Consider the following 18,414-nt stretch of genomic DNA (forward strand, 5'->3'; position numbering starts at 1 on the left):
TCTCCCTCTCTCTCTCTCTCTCTATCATCAATAAATAAACATTTTTAAAATGTAATTTTTAATTATTTTAGCATGCAAGATGGAAAATTGGCATATTAATGAGTACTCTAAGGTACCAAAATATAGAAAAGAATATAAGTAAAAATATGATTTCAAGTGTGATTTAAGGGGAAAAAATGTAGTTGAATTCAGTTAAATCCAGTAATTGGTTCAGATAGCTAAACTATAATGCCATTTTTATGTATATATTCACTAATGTATTTTTAAAGTATTTTATTATTATTTTCTCTTAAAGACATTTCTAACTTTCCTTTAGGCTGATGGCAGGTGCTTTATATTTTATAGCATTACCTTCCAATTATAATAGTGTTCTGATTATACTAAATATATATTCTTTATTTTTTTTTTGGTAAAATCTAAAGAATTGTGTTTTTTATTTGTCTAGCTTCTATTGAAACTAAAATTGACATGACCGCCATCAAGGAAAATGTTAAGAAAGCAAAGATTAAGAAACTGGGAGCTCTCACAGCTGAAGAAGTTAAGCTTAAGATGGAAGCAGATGAAAAGAAAAGAAAAAAAAGTAATACATACACACACACCTTGAACTAGAACCTAATAAGCTATCTCTTTTTATAAAGGACTTTTAGATACTAGGGCATTAGTTGCCTTATGTGTAAGAAGTAATACTCTGATTATTTTTTTCTGAATGTGTTTTTCTTTATAAGAGTATTTATATGTACGGCTATTCTTTATAAATATAAATTATTGTATTCTCTATGTATTTTTTGAACAATGTTGTACTAGAGAGCGGTATATATGTCTTTATGTACTTGGCACCTAATCTGTTCAGGCAGGCTTTGTCTAGCATAATTTTAGGAGTAATTCTTTTTTTCTTTTTTTAATCCTCACCTGAGGATATTTTCCCATTGATTTTTAGGGAGAGTGGAAGAGAGAGGGAAAGACAGAGAGAAACATCGATGTTCTGGAGATTGAGCCTGCAACCCCAGGCATGGACCCCGACCAGAAATCAAATAGTGACCTCCTGGTTCATAGGTCAATGCTCAACCTCTGAGCAACACTGGCCAGGCAAGTCTGTAAACTGTTTTTTGTTTTGTTTTTTTTTCTGGATTGTATTAGTCCAAAAGAACTAAATGTTTGTACTTGACCAAGATGGTAATAATAGCAGCCAGGATTAGTATTAGTGGACTAACAATGAAAAAGAGAGATAGGTATCTATTACGTAAATATAACGGCCAGTCTGGATACACAATAGAGTAGTAACCTGTGAAACAAACATAAAATATCCTCTTAAACACTGTTTTTCATAATGCAGTAACATAATCCACAAAGACCTTAATGAAACAATTAAGATCTATATACTTACGTGTGAGTTTGTCTCGCTGTGGGCTAGCTGTAAAATCAGAGAGAAGAAAAAAATTAAAAGAGTAGGTACTGAGGAGGCTTTTGTTTTATTTTTAAAAGCCAAGTTTCTAATTATAACCATTAACTGTTGCTTTGGCTTTACTGCAGTGATTTTCAAAGGTTACTTTTTAAAGATTTTATTGTACTAACTGTACTCACTTGATATTTTTAAAACAACTTTTATATAAACTAAACTTTTTATATACCGGTACTATAAATCATTTTACATACCATATCTAACAGATAATGAATCCAATTAAAATAAAAATTAAAACATTAAATTTTTAAAATAAAAAATATTAGTAATATTGAGTGTGAGCAATTTATTAAAATATTTTCCTGAAAATAGTTCCTTCCTTAGAAGAATGATACTGTTTATCAGTAAAAGAGAGAAAGTGGCCTCTCTCATCCATTTCAGTATGTCGGTAAATTACAAATAGGGGCATTTGGCAACCATAGTCATAATTACTCCTCTCCCTTCACTGAGCTTTTATTCAGAATTTGACATTGGAGCACAAGGAAGAAAACTTTGCCTTTTATAGTCAAGACACTTTTTGACACCAGTCCTACTCTAGCTGCTATTGGATCCTGTGGTGGAACCAAAAAGGAGCGGGAGTTGGGAGCCGGCAGTCCTGGATTGTGAGAGGGATGTCCGATGGGCAGTCAGACATCCTTCGAGGGGTCCCAGATTGGAGATGGTGCAGGCTGGGCTGAGGGACACCTCCCCCCCCCCCCCCCCCCCCACCCCCCCGTGCACGAATTCCATGCACCAGGCCTCTAGTTATATATATATGTCTGTCCAGCTAGACTTCACACAGTTTTCAACATTGGTGGTTCTGTAGTTTAGTTGTAATTTTGATGTGTTTGTGGGAGGAAGTGAATACAGCATTTACCTATGCCGCCATCTTGGCTGGAAGCCTGGGCGTATTGTTTCTAAAACTATGGTTTTAACTCCTATGCTATAAAACCTAACTTGTAAAACATAGTCATTTGCTTTGTAGTGTTGTAGCAACATGAAAGGGAAGATTCAGTAAGTACCGTATTTTCCGGCATATAAGACGACTGGGCGTATAAGATTTTCCTGGGTTAAAAAGTCATTTTATACGCCAGAAAACACAGTAGTCCAATATATCTAATCCATTATACCTAATCCCATCAATATAGTCCAATATACTGTATTTTCCGGCGTATAAAACGACTTTTTAACCCAGGAAAACCTTATACGCCCAGACATCTTATGCGTCGGAAAGTGTGGTATATTGATACTCTGAGAAGAAGTTTGTTGCACTTGGACTACACTTTACCAAGTTCTCCTAACAAAACTGATATGAGTAAAATAAAGAATGCTTGAACTGGGGAGAAAGGACTGGCTCAGAAACCTTTTCAATAAAGTGTTATTGTTCTTGGAGGGAAGATGAGAGTTAACTGTTTACATCAGGAGAAAGGGAACGGGCATTTAAAATAATTTTGCAATTTTAGACCTGGAAGGGGCCTTAGAAAACACATAAGCAGTGGAACGCTTTTGCCAAACAAAATTTATGCGGTTAAACTCGGTCCACTCTGTCCTGCCTCTATTATGAGAACCCCACCCTGACCCTGGAGCTCTGGGAGGTCAGTGGGTTACAGATGTGGACACTAAAGTACTACACAAAAGGATTTGCACCACTTCAACAGCTTAACTGAGTTTTCTTCATGTCATAGGAAAAAATTTAAAAACATAACTGGGATGAAAAGAAATGTGTCTGGAAGAGGAACTTATTAATAAACTTGGCCAGTTATGGATTATTATTTCAAAATTACAAAGCAGAATTTTGCTAGGATGTTTAGTAAAACATCCTTGAGGTCACCTTCAGTGGCTTTCTGCACCATCCTCATTAAAATATTGTTGTTTTGCTAATTTAAGAAGTGCCCCATTACAGCTTCTTTCATTTATTCTACAGATGAAAATGCAGCCTTGAGTGCCTCGGACAAGTAGTACCACAAAATTCAGAATACTGTTCATTTGGATAGCTTCATTATACAAATTTTTGATCTTGCTGAAATTAGCAAATTTTGGGTCTATAGTTTCCAACACCATAGTCATTTTTGTGTTGTACTGATTAGGGCTAAATAAAAAGGATACTAATTGCTTCTTTAAATTTATATTAAACATACAGTCCTAGGACAATAATAAGCCATTGGTTTGATTGCAACCTAGTAACTATTCCTGAAAATAGCTATTAGGATAAAACAAAGGTTTGCATTCTTAACTGTAGACAGTTACAATCGTTTAAACACATTGTATTATGGGTAGATTGTTTCTTTTACTTACCGCACAGATTGTCCAAACAATTGTCATTTTGGGGGCAAGCACTGCAAGTGGATCCTTTTTTATATGGCCAAGTGGGGTAATTTCCTCTATAAAGTAGAAGAAAACTGTCCATTAGGAGAGGTTTGTTGTTGTTGTTGTATTACAATTTACTATGAATCCTTGACTAAACCCATAGGATGGAAGTCCAGATTCAGAGGGTGGTAAGAGAAGTGGAGAGAGGAAAGCAGAAATGGAAGCCTGTTCATATTTAGAGTTTATTCTGTGTGCCTGTGTCTGTGAACCTATGTCTTGGTCTACATCATTTAATTCTTAAGACAACTCAGGGAGGAAGGTATTTTTATTTCCATTTTATAGATAAGGAAACTAAAGCTCTAAGGATTAAGTAGTTTGCAATAAATCACTATATATATATATATAGCTACAAAGTTATATAGTGTCAGAGTCAGAACGAAACCCAGATCGCTCTGGCTCCAGGGCAGTGCTCCCTCTGACTGCCTGGCCCATGTGATCATTGTCATCCAAGCAAGTGTCCATCTTAGAAAGGGTGGTGTGACCCACAGTGACGCCTCCATCCACAAGCCGCCCTGGTGTTTATTGGATGGGAGCCATTTGGCTGGATAAGCACCTAACAAAAGAAAACAAGACATGGGGAATTTCTAAAGTGCAGTTTGTGTTTATATAAAAGCTGTGATAGGAATAATAGATAATAATTACTGAGTCTTCCTTATGTGCTAGGCACTGTTCTAAGTCCTAATGAATTAACCTTAGCCCTATGAGGAAGATACGGTTATTTATTTATCCCCATTATATAGCTAGAGGCTGAGGCACAGAGTGCAAGTAATTGATCAAGGTCACAGACTAGAAAGTGAGAGACTATCCAAACATTTTCAATCCCCATGAAGATCTGCAGAGTAGCAGTGCGGAGCTGTGCATTTATTTCAGTGAACTTGCAGGTACACTAGACCTTTTTGGAACTCTGCTTTTAGAAAGAAGTTCTTAATTTTTTATGCCTGGGACCCTTTGGTTGCCTGGTGGGGTCTGTGGACTCTCTGAAAATAGTGTTGTTTTTTTTTTTTAATGTATAAAATAAATGTTATAGGACTGCTAGTATAAAGGAAACCAATTAAATTGAAAGTTGTTAAAATGGTAAAAACATTTGTGATATAGTAATATGTACTTCTCTATTAAATATTAAATACAATCAAGCAGGGGGTTTAATAGTTATATTAATTTCAAAGCAGTGATGGATAAAAACTGTTTTGCGATGATCTACAGCACCCAGAATGTGATATGAAAATATCTGTGATATTTACAAAGATATAATAGTGCCAATATGAATGCACAGGTATTGCTGATGAAGTGTTCTCTTCATTCATAATGAAATGTTACTTTCAGTAGAGGTTAGTGAAAATAAAGATGTTACTTTTTCTAATCCAAGTTCAGGGACTCCCCTCCCCTAATACAATACTTTTACCTCTGAAGTTAACCCCTCCTTTAGAAACATATTACCATCTCATTTCCCACCCAGAAATATATGTTCTAACTTCGTTTGGCTCCACATTAATTTAGGTTGTTTTGGAAATTAAATTTACCCTCATGCTTACTCCACGCCATGGAAATTAATCAAAGGAATGTAGTAGAGATTCTGATAACAATTATAAAAGATGTCCAAAATGGACATTAATCATCGGAATATCTTTCATTGTTAACACAATACTCATTGAGTGGTTACGTTCTTAATAAAATTATTTATGCTACTTCATTTTTTGTCTAATTGTGCATTACACATAATAAAGAAGAGGGGGAAATAAGCTTCAGAAATAAGCTAAAAAACGAGGCAGTTGCTATTCTAGGGAAATGGCAGAATTCATCTTGGGAGGAACGGCTGCTGGCGAGGCCTGGATTTGTCTAGCTGGGGAGAGATTAAGACAAAGCGACCTAAAGTACTCTGCCCAATAAAGAAGCAGGAAGTTTTAGGGTTTCCCTTGGTAGCCTGAGAGATAAAGGATCAGGGCCCTGGGAGTCTGCAAAAGAACAAGATTAACATGATAAGGGTCCCCAAGGCAGTGGCGGCTAAAGTCTACTGGGTACTGTACTGTTTGATTGTCCACATTGTCATGTCCTCTACTCTTCGGTTATTATAATCTCTTCGGTTACCCAGCATAGCGGCCCAGGGGAATGAAGGAGAGCATTGTGTCTGTGTTTGGGATAATACAGATGAGAGAGACATGAAACTGCCAGGAGGAGAGGGGTCAAAACTGTCCTGAGCAATCGGAAGGAGGTGAGGGTGTGACTCGGAGCTGGAGGACAGGTGTGCCACGCAGAGCAGGGACTCCGGGGCCAGACAGCCAGGGCAGAGCCTGGCTTCGCCGACACTCCCTAACTGAGGGACCTTGGCAGGCGGTTCACCTGTCGGTGCCTCAGTTTTCTTATCTGCAAAGGGGGTAGTAACAAGCTGTCTCAGTCTGTGAAGATTACATCGTTAGAGCCGTGCTCGGAGCATGAGGAGCAGAATACAAGCATATTGACCTGGGACACGGTCATGGTATAACTTTAAGTGAAAAAATAGAAAACATGTATTTCCACGATCTCAGTTTCCTAAATAGGTGTATGACGCATAAGCAGGCATACTTAAACTTTAAAGGAAGTCGGGGGAGAGGTCATGTGTCTTCCCATTTTCTAAAAGGAGACAAATTATAATTATTTAAAAGAATTGTCAAAAATAAATGAAATAAGTTATGTACATTGAGAAATTCTGAGTTATTTTTATTTTGACAATTGTGCAAAATTTCCAAGTTTTCAATAAACCAATAAATATAAAGTAACACCAATCCTCTTATTTTGTGGTGTTATTACCATATCCAACCCGTGTCCCTGAAAACATTTTAGTCTTGCTACTGTTAAAAATGTACATATGCATTTATGTAGTATTTATAAAGGGTGTATACACACCCCACAAACACACAGAAAAATGTACTAGAATGTTAATGGAGTAGATTTCTAGGCAGAGGAATTAAGGCTAATATTACTGTTCTTCTATACACTTTATTTCAAGTTTTTAAAAGTGAAAATAAATACTTGTAAAATAGAATTATTATTTTTTTTTTTTTTTTTAGAAAGAGGTTGATTTGAGCACTTACGCTGGTCCGTAGTTGCATATAAAATGTGCAGCATTGGGAAACTGTAAGCCGGTAACTGTAGGACAGAATTGTACTGCACAGCCGACTTTGTAACTATCTGCCCAAACAACCTGAGAGAGAGTGAGAGCGAGAGATATAAAGTTAACATTTGATTGTGATTAGGCCTTCATAAACATGGTGAGGTATAGTCACTCTAGTGAGGTAGAACACTTATACCACCAGGGAAGTTTTAGGTGCTCAGAACTCAGGTGGAAACAAGAATTGCAAATTATTATTATTTTGGAGGGTAGTGGTGTCTGTGTGTGAATAACAAAGATCATTTTTGACAGTTGGTGTAATGAAGAAATAAAGCAGGGTCACAGGATAGGGAGTGACTGGGGGGAGGAGGAGGCTGCTTTAAGTTGGGTGTTCAGGGCAATGTCTCTGGGAGGTGGCATTCCAGCTGAGACCCGAGGAGGAGGAGGCAGCACTGAGGAGGACCATGCAGGCCAGCTGTGTGAGGAGGAAGAGGCCCTGTGCAGGAGGAGCACGCAGGGTGAGGGCCCTGAGAGGAGAGTGGCTGGGAGAGGAGAACAGCTGGGATCCAGTGGTGGGAGGGAGAGGGAAGGAGATTCAGAGGCAACGAGGGCAGAGGCAGAAGAGCAGGTCACGGGGAGTCTTGTCTGTATGTGAGTCATGGGCCTTTTTCATGTCCTGGAAAGATCCCTTTGGTTGTTCTGAAGTAAGTGGACTGAGAAGAGCGAGGGAAGTAAGAGGGCGGAAATGTGGGAGGCTATCTCGGTGGTACAGAAAAGAGAAGGTCACACTTGGATTGTGGGGTGGAGTTCTTGAGAATTGATCAGGCTCATGGTTCCAGTTAGATGTAAAGCTGATAGGATTTCCTTTTGCTTTGTGTAACTATTTTCTCTCTTTTCGGTGTCCAGCACGGCTAGAGAGCGGGTCCAATTCATGAGTAGAGGCGGCTGGGGATTGAGAAATAAAAGAAGGAAATAAGACACAGAGATAGAAAGAAAAGCTGGGGCCGGTTGGACCGCTGCCCTCTTCTGATGGAGAGACAGTGACCCAGAGCCAATGTAGCGTGTTTATTTTATACCCCCAAATACCAGGAAGTTTCAACAAAAGGTCAAGACAAAGGAGATTTTTTTGCGTTCTTGAGTAGGCCCTGAGCATTCCTGGTGCTAGGCTGGATTTAGATATCAAAACCCACTTCCCCACACCATGGGCTGAAATGAAGGTCAAGCTGACAACACCCTTGCCCTTTTGGCAAGGCATGTTCCCAGGGCATGGCTTTGCCAACGCCACTGGGTTCAGCTGACAATAATTAAAGAATGCCCATGTGCCTTCCCAGGGGGCCCTCTACAGCTTTGAGTGTGGGGTTAAGAGGAAAAGATACAAATCAAGTTAACGTTTTAGGCTCAAGCAGAATTTACTGAGATGGGGAGAATCACCAAGGAGGAGGATGGGTGGTTGCATGGGTGGGGTTCTGTCCATGTCATGGGTGTTTTCAGATGCCTATCAAATGTCTGAGTGCACACTGAGTCGGCTGCTGGATAGAACCATCTGCAGTGCAGAGATGCAAATCTGGAAGACATGTAACTGGATCAGACCACATAGACCAAGATAATAGAAAAACAAGTGAGAGCTGGGATCAAGCACAACCACCAGCCAGGAGATTGAAAGGAGAGGTCAGTAACACAGGGAAACCAAGAACAGAGCCAGCTTCAGGGGGAGGAGGGGCCCTGTGATCAGAGGGCTGCATACTTAGTTTAATTCAGTACTGTCACACGTTTTAGTACCTTTAGTGGTACTTTCCCTCTTATTTTTGAACAAGGAACTCCACAGTTTTATTTTGTACTGGGTCCCACAAATTCTATAGCTCTTCTTACCATAGTGTTTGGTGTCTCAGAACCTAAAGAAAAAAGGTATCTGGAGCCAAGCCAGCCATTAAAAGTACTTTTTTTTTTTTTTACAGTAATACCATATTGCATTTTAAATTATTTTTACTCAAAATTTTTGCAACTCTGTGACAAGAACTGTGCTGAATATGGAGGATGCAAAGGTTAATGGGCTGGAGCCAGTGGGTGCCTTCACAAAATGCCAAGGAAAGCTGTCATCACATAGGGTTTCATGCTGTGCAGGGGAAGCAGAGGGTGCTCAGAGGTACATAGCATGGGGCCCTGTCTCCCCCCCCCCCCCCCCCATTAGTGAGGTGGAGCTGAAGCTGAAGCTGGAGGGAATGGGTCTGAGAGAGCCTGGAGAAGTCTTCCAGCAGAGGGCAGCATCCCTGTGAACCCAAGGTGAGAAAGACAAGGCTATTGAGGCTGCAGAAAAAGACCAAGTTTAGGTGAAAAAATCAATATTAAAAACCACTCCCTGGGGAGAGAGTATAGGGTGAGGGAAGAGGGGAGATGAGAATGGAATCTGAGCTTCTCCAAGGCACAGTGGTGGGGTAGGAGGCTCATAGGGACTTCCTTTACCTCTATAACTTGTTTCTTAAGCCCATTTCTTCTACAAATAACTTCTACCTTTGTGATTTTCCAAATAAATATTCTCTTATAGTTTGAAAAGAAAAAGGGATGCTGGATTTTGTCAAGTGCTTTTACTGCATCTATTGATATGATCCTGTGGGTTTTATACTTCAACTAGAGGCCTGGTGCACAAAATTCATGCAGGGGGGCGTCCCCTCAGCCCAGCCTGCACCTTCTCCAATCCGGGACATCCCTCTCATAATCCGGGATCACTGGCTCCTAACTGCTCATCTGCCTGCCTGCCTGATTGCCCCTAACCATCTCTGCCTGCTGGCCTGATCACCCCTAACTGCCACCCCCCGCAAGCCTGGTTGCCCCCAACTGCCCCTCTGCTGGCCTGGTCGCCACACACAGCCTGCTGTTCTGTTGTCTGCCCAGTTGTTTTGGTCGTGACGGCCCCTGGCTTTTTATATATTAGGATTTCTTTATGTGATATCACGTTTATTGATTTGTGAATAGTGTACCAACCTTGCATCCCCAGAATAAATCCCACTTGAATGTGGTTTATGATCTTTTTAATATGTTGCTGGATCTGGTTTGCTAATATATTCTTGAGGATTTTAGCATCTATGTTCATCAGATATATTGGCCTATAATTTTCTTTGTTGTGTCTTTATCTGGTTTTGAAATTAGGATAATGCTTGCCTTGTAACATGAGCATGGGAGTTTCTCCTTTTCTTGAATTTTTTTGGAATAGTTTGAAAAGGATAGTTGTTCATTCTTCTTTGAATGTTTGGTGAAATCAACCTGTGAACCCATCTGGTCCAGGACTTTTATTTGTTGGGAGTTTTTGATTACTGCTTCAATTTCACTGGTTGTAATCTGTCTGTCTATTCAGACTTTTGGATTCTTCCTGATTCAGTTTTAGAAGAATGTATGTTTCTAGGAATTTATCCATTCTGCCTAGGTTATCCAGTTTGTTGGCATATAGTTGTTCATAATATTTTCTTACAGTCCCTTGTATGTCTTTGGTATCAGTTGTTACTTCTCATTCATTTCTGATTTTATTTATTTGGGTTCTGTCTCTATCTTATTTTTTTCTTGATGAATCTGGTTAAGGGTTTATCAGTCTTGTTTATTTTTTTCAAAGAACCACCTCTTGGTTTCATTGATTCTTGTATTTTTTACCCTTTGGTCTTTGAGAAATTTCTTCCAGTGTTTTTGTATGTCAAGTATTCCTAATCTTTGGGTCTTTCTCCCCCCCCCCCCCCCCACCCCCGTATCTTTAATGCTTTAAGCTATTGTTCTTTATTCTACTTTCTTTTATATTTCTGGCATATATTTTTATAAGAGTATGAAAATGTCAGTATTCATTTTGTGTTTAGATGTTCTCTTTTTTAAAAAAAGTCAAGTTGTAATGAGCATATAGTAAAAGCCATCCTTTTTATGTGTACAGTTCCAAGAATTTTGTCAAAAGCATATATTCATATGAAGATCTAGAACATTTCCATCACCCCAAAACGTTTCCCTGTGCCCTTTATAGTCAGGCACTATCCCACCCTCCATCCCTAGCAATCGCTAATTTGTTTTTTTGCCTATGTGGTTTTGCTTTTTCCAGAATGTTACACAAATTGGATCATTTTAAATGCAGCTATTGAATCAGGCTTCTTTCATTTAGCATAAGCTAAATTTCCAGATTCATTCATGTTGTTGAGTCCACTAGTAGCCACTCCCTTTCATTGCTGAGTAATATTTGTTTCATGGACGTACCACAGTTAGTGTGTCCATTCAAGTTGGCCTTTTAATAAAAGTTTCATGGGCATTCAGATTCTGGGTTTAATTTCTGGAGCGACAAAGTCCGAGTTTATATTCCAGCTCATATACTCACTGTGTGCTTAGCTTCCTCTCCAATTAAATGAGGATAGCACCAACTCCACAGGCTTATTTTGACGTTTTAAATGGGCTAATAAGAAAATGCTTAGAACAGCTTCTGGTACATAGCAAGCACTCAGCAAATGTTCATTTTTAATTCTCTTATAAATAATTTTTTCTGCTTTAAAATTTTTGAAACTTTTTTATTGTCAGATTCCTATTGCATGCTTTTTTTTTGTCTTTCAATATGGTAGACAATAAACATAACTATAAAAAAAAAAAAAAGAGCTACTCATTGAGAATTTACCCAGTGCCAGGGTAATGTTAAGCACTTTACATGCAACATCATGTTTAACCTCATAACAAGTCAATAAATAGGTATTGCCCTGATTTCTATAGATGAGCATTGGAACCTAATTTGCTTGACCTAGCAGTGCAGTGAGGATAGTTCATGCCCTAAGCAAAATGCCTTCAGTGTGCTTTTTCTTTTAGCAGAACCAGGAAGGACTCTCTTACCTTTCTCACAAAAACACTGCATTTGGGGAACTAAGTGGGGGCAGGCATGTATCTCCCGTCTGGCTAACAACCCCTTCCCACCCTTTCAATTCTCAGTATGAGTCCATCTGGCTCATTACCAGGGGTATGGTGACCTTGTAACATAAAAAGCCAGCTAGAAAAACTGGGAAACATGTCACAGTTCCTTTGTTTCTGTGAGAGTAAAAAATAACAAAAATTTCTAGAGGGTTGGGGTGGGGTGGAGAAGGATATAAACACAAAAATGAGACCAATAGAGGGCATCCTCAACACTGTCAAACCTAAGCTGCTGCCCCGCCCAGATACAGAAGTAAAACTATTTTCAGACTTTACAAAGCTGAACTGTCGGCAATAAAATATGTAATGTAAATACTCTGCCATGTTATTATACCAAAATTATTCCAAAAGACAAATCATCTTTCATGAAGATAGCTAACGTGTTCGCATTTTAAGAAGTATCACACCTTTGTGAGGTAATAATGGATCTGGATCTATTGTCTTTATACAACCACCCTCCACAAGCCCAAATCTGAAAATAGCTTGCTTTTTATTAATAGAAGATGACAATAAATGGGAGGTTATAATACCCACTTGAAGTTGTTCCAAGCATGAATTTAAAATGGCAACTGAGTAGTCTTGACTCCCAGCAAGGTTTTGTGCAAGCCGACCTCCTTCCAATATAACTGGTGGAAAACCGGCTCATGGAAGAAATGCACTCTTTGTTCAGTGCATTTACTAGATAATTTACAGACATTGTATTATTTAACCTTTACAACCTGGCATTCGAATCCCAGCTCTTCTTCTGACTAAATGACATTGGGAAAACAATGTCTTAACCTTTCTGAGGCTGTGCATTCATATATGGAGATTAGTGTTTCTCTCAAAGGTTTGTAGTGAGAATTGAATGAATGAGATCTTAGACATAGAGAACTCAGCACCACGCTCACTTAAAAAGTAACTGCTGCCCGGCTGACATGGCTCAGTGGTTGAGCGTTGACCTATGAACCAGGAGGTCACGGTTTGATTCCTGGTCAGGGCACATGCCCAGGTTGCGGGTTTGATCCCCAGTGCGGGGCGTGCAAGAGGCAGCCGATCAGTGATTCTCTCTCATCATTGATGTTTCTATCTCTCTCTCCCCCTCTCCCTTCCACTCTGAAATCAATAAAAAATACGTTTTTAAAAAGAGTAATTGCTGGTGGTACATCTTCCCAGACCCAGGGGGTTCCTGAACACGCTCCGCAGAATGAGGGCCCCTCTTCTGAAGAGGGGGTAGGATGTCTTCTACAGAGAACAGGTGAGGATCACTCAGCTTGGGCTCTGATACCTGTATGCAGTGGAATGGGTTTTATTGTGTCCAAAATATTAGCCATTCTTTCTCCCCCTGGATGTAAAGGGGACATTTACAAGTAAGCTCAGTTAATTTGGGGAGGGCCATCTCTAAAATCTCAGATCTATATGATATAAAATCAACTTTTGGCTTTCTGGGATGATAGACATGGAGTGTCTTAACTTGCATTGTTTAAGAGTCTTTTGCCAATGTATCAGCCTTTTGATCTCTACATATTTGGTGTGTAAAGCTACTGGCCATTCTTTTGAAGTACCAGGCTCATTTGTACAGATTGTACACCTTCCATACCTTCTTAATATTGCCTGGTGTTCTCTACCCTTTCCTCTCACTTAGTTTTCAAGAATCAACTCATATGTTTCCTGCTGTGTGAACAACTCCTGTGTCTCCACACCTCCCTTTGGCCAGATAAGTGGCTCTGTCCTCTTTGCTCAAGGGCACTCTGTCAGTTTCTCCAAATAGCACTAGCCGCACAGTTTGTTATATGTCCATTTACACATATGCCTCTCTTCAAAGAAGGTCAACTCCTAAGGTCAGGGCCATTCCCTGCTGAATCCTTCATTCCCTGGCTCACTCCCCAGGTCTCCTCATTCCTACTTCTCCCCAGTAAAGTGTTAACACATAAGCTATTGTTTCAAGTTCTGTTTTTAGGAACGTGTACTAAGACATATGACCAGTGCCTTACCAAGTGCCTGGTGTAGGGTAGAAGCTTAAACGCTGCTTGTAGGAGAGTTGGCCTCCTCAAACTGGCAGTTATTTCTGGAGATTTAAACACCATCATGCACCCGGGCTGGTGTTGTTCAGTGGTTAGATTCCCTATCTAAGGCTTTACCTGGGTTGTAGGCTTGATCCCTATCCCTGGTCAGGGAGCATGTGGGAGGCAACCAATTGATGTATTGCTCTCACATGGAAGTCTCTCTCTCCGTCCCTTCCACTTTCTCTAAAAACCAATAGCAAAAATGTCCTCAGGTGAAGATTAACCAAATAAACAAACAATACAAACACCATAATGCATAATGTTACCAAGTACCACTTGTAGGCAATCTGGATTTAGCTTTCTTGTCCTCTAGGACTTGTGGGAACCCAACTAAATTTATTCCCTGGTTAATTTTATTTGTAAACATAAACCAAAATTGATGGTTTATGGAATAAATTTAGGGGAACCTTACTTATTTTCCAAGAAATGGACATAATGCTACTGATGACTTCATAGCCCCTCCTTGCTTACAGTATGAAAATTTCACTGAAATCTGTCCTGTCCTCATCATACAATCATAACCTCTTTGTATCTGTGCTTACTTTGTTTTACCTATAACAATACCAGTGAAGTCAAAGGCTTTATAGAGCTGAACTGTATTAAGAGTTTTTCTAATAACATTTGCTCTTTAAAAACTCATGTTAGGAATGTTTTTGCCATCATACCTCATTTCAACACATTCTTGCTCATTCAAACCTGTCCAACATAGATTAAGTCCCTTTAGTTCCTGGTTTAACAAGGACTACCAGGAAATAAACTTAAGTAAACAAAACATGTCCAGCAAGCAGACAGCTCGAGTGGAGTGGGGTGGGGTGGGGTGGGGAGGGATGAGATGGGGTGGGTTGTGGTGGGGTGAGGTGGGGTGGGGTGGGGTGAGGTGGGGTGGCGGGATTGAGCATAAAAGAGAGAGAACTCATGAACATGGACAACAGTGTGGTGATTGTGGCAGGGGGAGGGGTGTAGAAGAGGGCATAGAGGGGATAAATGGTGATGGAAAAATAAAATAAAGAAACACACACACAGACACACACACCCATGTCCAGTCCAGAAAGTAGCCTATGGAGGAGACTTCGGAAGACACTACCTAGGAACTTCTTCCCATAAAGTTGCCAACCTGAGTTAGGGTTAAGGAGCTAAAACCAGCTTGAGTGAAAAACAAAACAACAACAAAATCTCAATGGGAGGCTCTGAATGTTGCTTTGGGACTAATATTGATTTGGGGGCAGAAAAGCCACAGCATTGTTTATACTGTGGCTTTTGGTTTACATGTTGGTCTCTCTCTAGGGGGTGTAATTTTTTTTTCTCCTTTTGTGACACTTGATAAGCTCTTGATCCACATTTGAAAGAATTGGAGAATATGAAAGCATCAATTCTTATTGATACTTCTGTCTGAGAGGCTCATTTCTCCCAATTTTGTAGTTCCAAAACAACAGCCTCACCTTTCATAGAGCACTCGTACTTCACCAGCCACTCTTAAGGCCCTGAGATTGCTTACAAAGGGAATAAAGCACCATGGGAAGAGAGCTGTTATCAAAATCATTCCAAGCCATGGTGGGCCTTCATATGTCACCTATGTCCACTTAACTAAACTGTTCAACCACCAACTCTGCTATTGGACTCTTCCATTTATTTATTTTTAAGAGTAAACCTGCAATCCCAACTCTGTCGTATTGACAGCTATACTAGCTTCCTGTATATTTTCTTAACACTAGGTTCCAGTTTTGGCCTCACCCTTGAAAAGATGGTCTCAAGAGAATACAGCGGAGATGCTTACCTGAGTGTAATGGCCACAGACCTTGCTGCATTCCCGAGTCTTGAAGTCATAGTATTCAACCTCATTGTACCAGCTTGTGATGGCTGAAGACACAGAAAAGATGGACTGAGTCCCACTCCAGATGTTTTCTCCCAGTGACGTGAAATTTGGGTGCAGCAAGTGGGGTGTCTTCAGCTGTACGTTATGTGAAAACTGACATTTTCTTGCCCATGCTTTTGCAATTCGGGCTAGCACTGGGTCCCAGGTCTGCAAAAATAAATATTAAACAACAAGAGGGTCAAGAATGGAATCTATATATGCAACAATGTAACTGGAGGGAGCAAAGTGGGAATTTAAATGGGGAATGAGGTGTGATGACAAGAATAGAGAAAGAACCACTGCACATGGTCCTCTATGTAGGCATGGTCTTCAAGTAATAACTAGGACTACTAGGAAGCACGAGCATCTGATTTCGTGGAATTTAGAATCTGGGTGATTGACACAGACCAACATTTCACGGAAGATCTGTTACAGGTTTCCCTGGCTATCCAAAAGTAGAGCAGACCTATGAACACTTTGGTTAGCCAAAATCGGGGTAAAGCGAAAAAGCAATTACCTTAGGACACGTCTTGCTACTGATGCACAAAATGAATGGAAATAAAGCACAAATGCCCACAGACATGGGTCAAACCTTGACGCTGTGACGCTGAGTGTAGCTCCTGGGAGGAGCTTGCCAGGGTGCAAGCTGCCTCTGTACGTACAGCTGTGAAACCAACACTGAACACTCCTTTTGCTTTCACTCGTTTTTCATAGAAGGGAAGACCCTCTTCAGGTGTCTTTCAGTTGGACAAAACAGGTAGGGATGTAGGCCTTTTCATAAAGCAAAGTGGCATAAAGAGAACTTTCTAAAAGCAAGAGCTATCCGTATGTGCAAAATACTGTGTGCTGTTTAACATCTTTTAGAAAATGTAATAACCACAATACTTGACACCTTAAGGAGCTCAGAAAGGCTAAAAACAGCTCAAAGCCACAGAATGGATTCAAACCCAAACTCGAGTGAATCAAAATCTGATGTGTCCCCATCTCCATTTGCTGTCTTCCTGAGAAAGTCAGTACTCTGCTGGCCACAAACAATTACACTTAGAGCCAAACAAACACAAAAACCCTCACAAAAATGAAAAGGGAACAAAAGACAAAAAGAGAAGTGCAGTCTGTCTATGCCCAGAGGGGAGGAAGTGACCACAAAGAGAAGTAAAATGTATTTGCCCAGCTGTTGACAGACAGTGGCACCGGGTTTGTTTCGATCACAGACTGTAAATTTACTGAGCACATTAATCACAAAAACACACACAACACAAACAACAGCATCCAGGGTTACCAAGGATTCACCTCCACAAATCAGCACACATTCGTTGTTTTTGATTGACTTATGCCACAAACACTGGTCTTTTCCTTACCATGTACAGCATGTCACTGGCTGCCGGCTTCACCTCTGATCGGAGCTTGTTATGAAAGTGAACACAGTCTCTGATAAACGCTGCATTGTCGATATCTGGTAAACCACTCGCTGAATATGTGTAACTGGAGACCACGGAAACCGCCCAGGCTGTCAGAGCAAGGGTGACTCGCATGCTCGGGCACCTGGCGCGGAGCCACCGCAGGTTCTGTCTGTGCGTGTCTCGGTTTTGCAAAACACAGCCCACTTCGGCTTTGAGAAATAGGAAAGTAGGACACGAGTGACAAGTTTGAAGATATGGGTTTCTCCATATATGGTGTGCTGCTTTTAACCCTGTTTTCAGTGGTTCTCAGTGCACCTATTACAACACAGATTTTTATGAGGCTGAGTCAGACTTTTGTCTGAGTTGGGGGATATTTCCAAAGGAAACTCTGGAATCTCCAGAAATAACAGTTTCAGTTTTTACAGAGGTTCTGCTGGTTAAATAAAAACATATCTCTTACTTGTAGAAATGCTTTTGAAAAACTTTTCCGGGGGGCCCTGGCCAGCGTGGCTTAGTAGGTTGAACATCATCCCTGGCACCAAGAAAGAGGTCCCCAATTCAATTCCTGGTGGAGGCACATGCCAAGGTTTCAGGTTCGATCCCCAGTAGGGGGCATGCAGGAGGTGGCTGATGGATGTTTCTTCCTCTCCCTCCCTCTCTCTCTCAAAACATTTTTTAAAAAACAATTTTTTTTTCTTTTTGGAGTATCTAGTTAACATCATAACTTGACCTAGATTTGTCCTTTTAAATATATGATGAGCTCTCTTATTTCTTGGGGAGAAATGATGTGTAATTCTTTATACCTCTATATATATCTCTCTGATTATATTTTACTAGTAAAATATTTAGTAGTAAATATTCCAAAAGGAGTATAAAATATTCCAAAAGGAGTATAAAATATTCCAAAAGGCTCTAGTCACCCATTACATTGAGAATGAGGATGCCTGGGTGGGAATGGACAAAGACAAAGAATCCAGAAAGGGAGAAAGACTATGATATTTGCCAATCAAATACAAACACATGACTGCCGCTGTGTCTGTGTGATAACACTTCATACCATAGTGACTTGAGATAAGCCAGTTTTATATATGCCAGTGTTGCAAGTTAACTCTATCTACTTCACATCCTCTGAACAACCAGAAACCCACACTCCAAAGACAGGAAGGTTATAGAAATAGACACCGCAGTTTGTTTGGTAGATTAGGTAATGTTCAAGAGTGATTTCCTTTGGTGAAATGAGTAGTGCTCAGTGATGGTTTGTAAGAAGACGGAACACACCCTCCTGCCGTTGCGTAAAGGAGGTAAAGAAAAAG

General features: G+C 40.1%; 1 protein-coding gene across 1 annotated transcript; it reads right to left on the reverse strand.

The window, feature by feature from the left end:
- GLIPR1 (GLI pathogenesis related 1) lies at nucleotides 1-17,306 on the reverse strand. Its single transcript, XM_028148645.2, has 6 exons — nucleotides 17,060-17,306; nucleotides 15,624-15,869; nucleotides 6,874-6,983; nucleotides 3,734-3,819; nucleotides 1,385-1,411; nucleotides 1-1,282 (listed from the first exon to the last, which is right to left on the reverse strand). Exons 1-6 carry the CDS (start codon nucleotides 17,231-17,233, stop codon nucleotides 1,134-1,136), a joined length of 792 nt encoding a protein of 263 aa, XP_028004446.2. The 5' UTR covers nucleotides 17,234-17,306; the 3' UTR covers nucleotides 1-1,133.
- Between the last annotated feature and the right edge of the window lie 1,108 nt (nucleotides 17,307-18,414).

Source organism: Eptesicus fuscus, chromosome 7 (assembly GCF_027574615.1).
Source record: "Eptesicus fuscus isolate TK198812 chromosome 7, DD_ASM_mEF_20220401, whole genome shotgun sequence".
NCBI classification, from domain to species: Eukaryota; Metazoa; Chordata; class Mammalia; order Chiroptera; family Vespertilionidae; genus Eptesicus; species Eptesicus fuscus.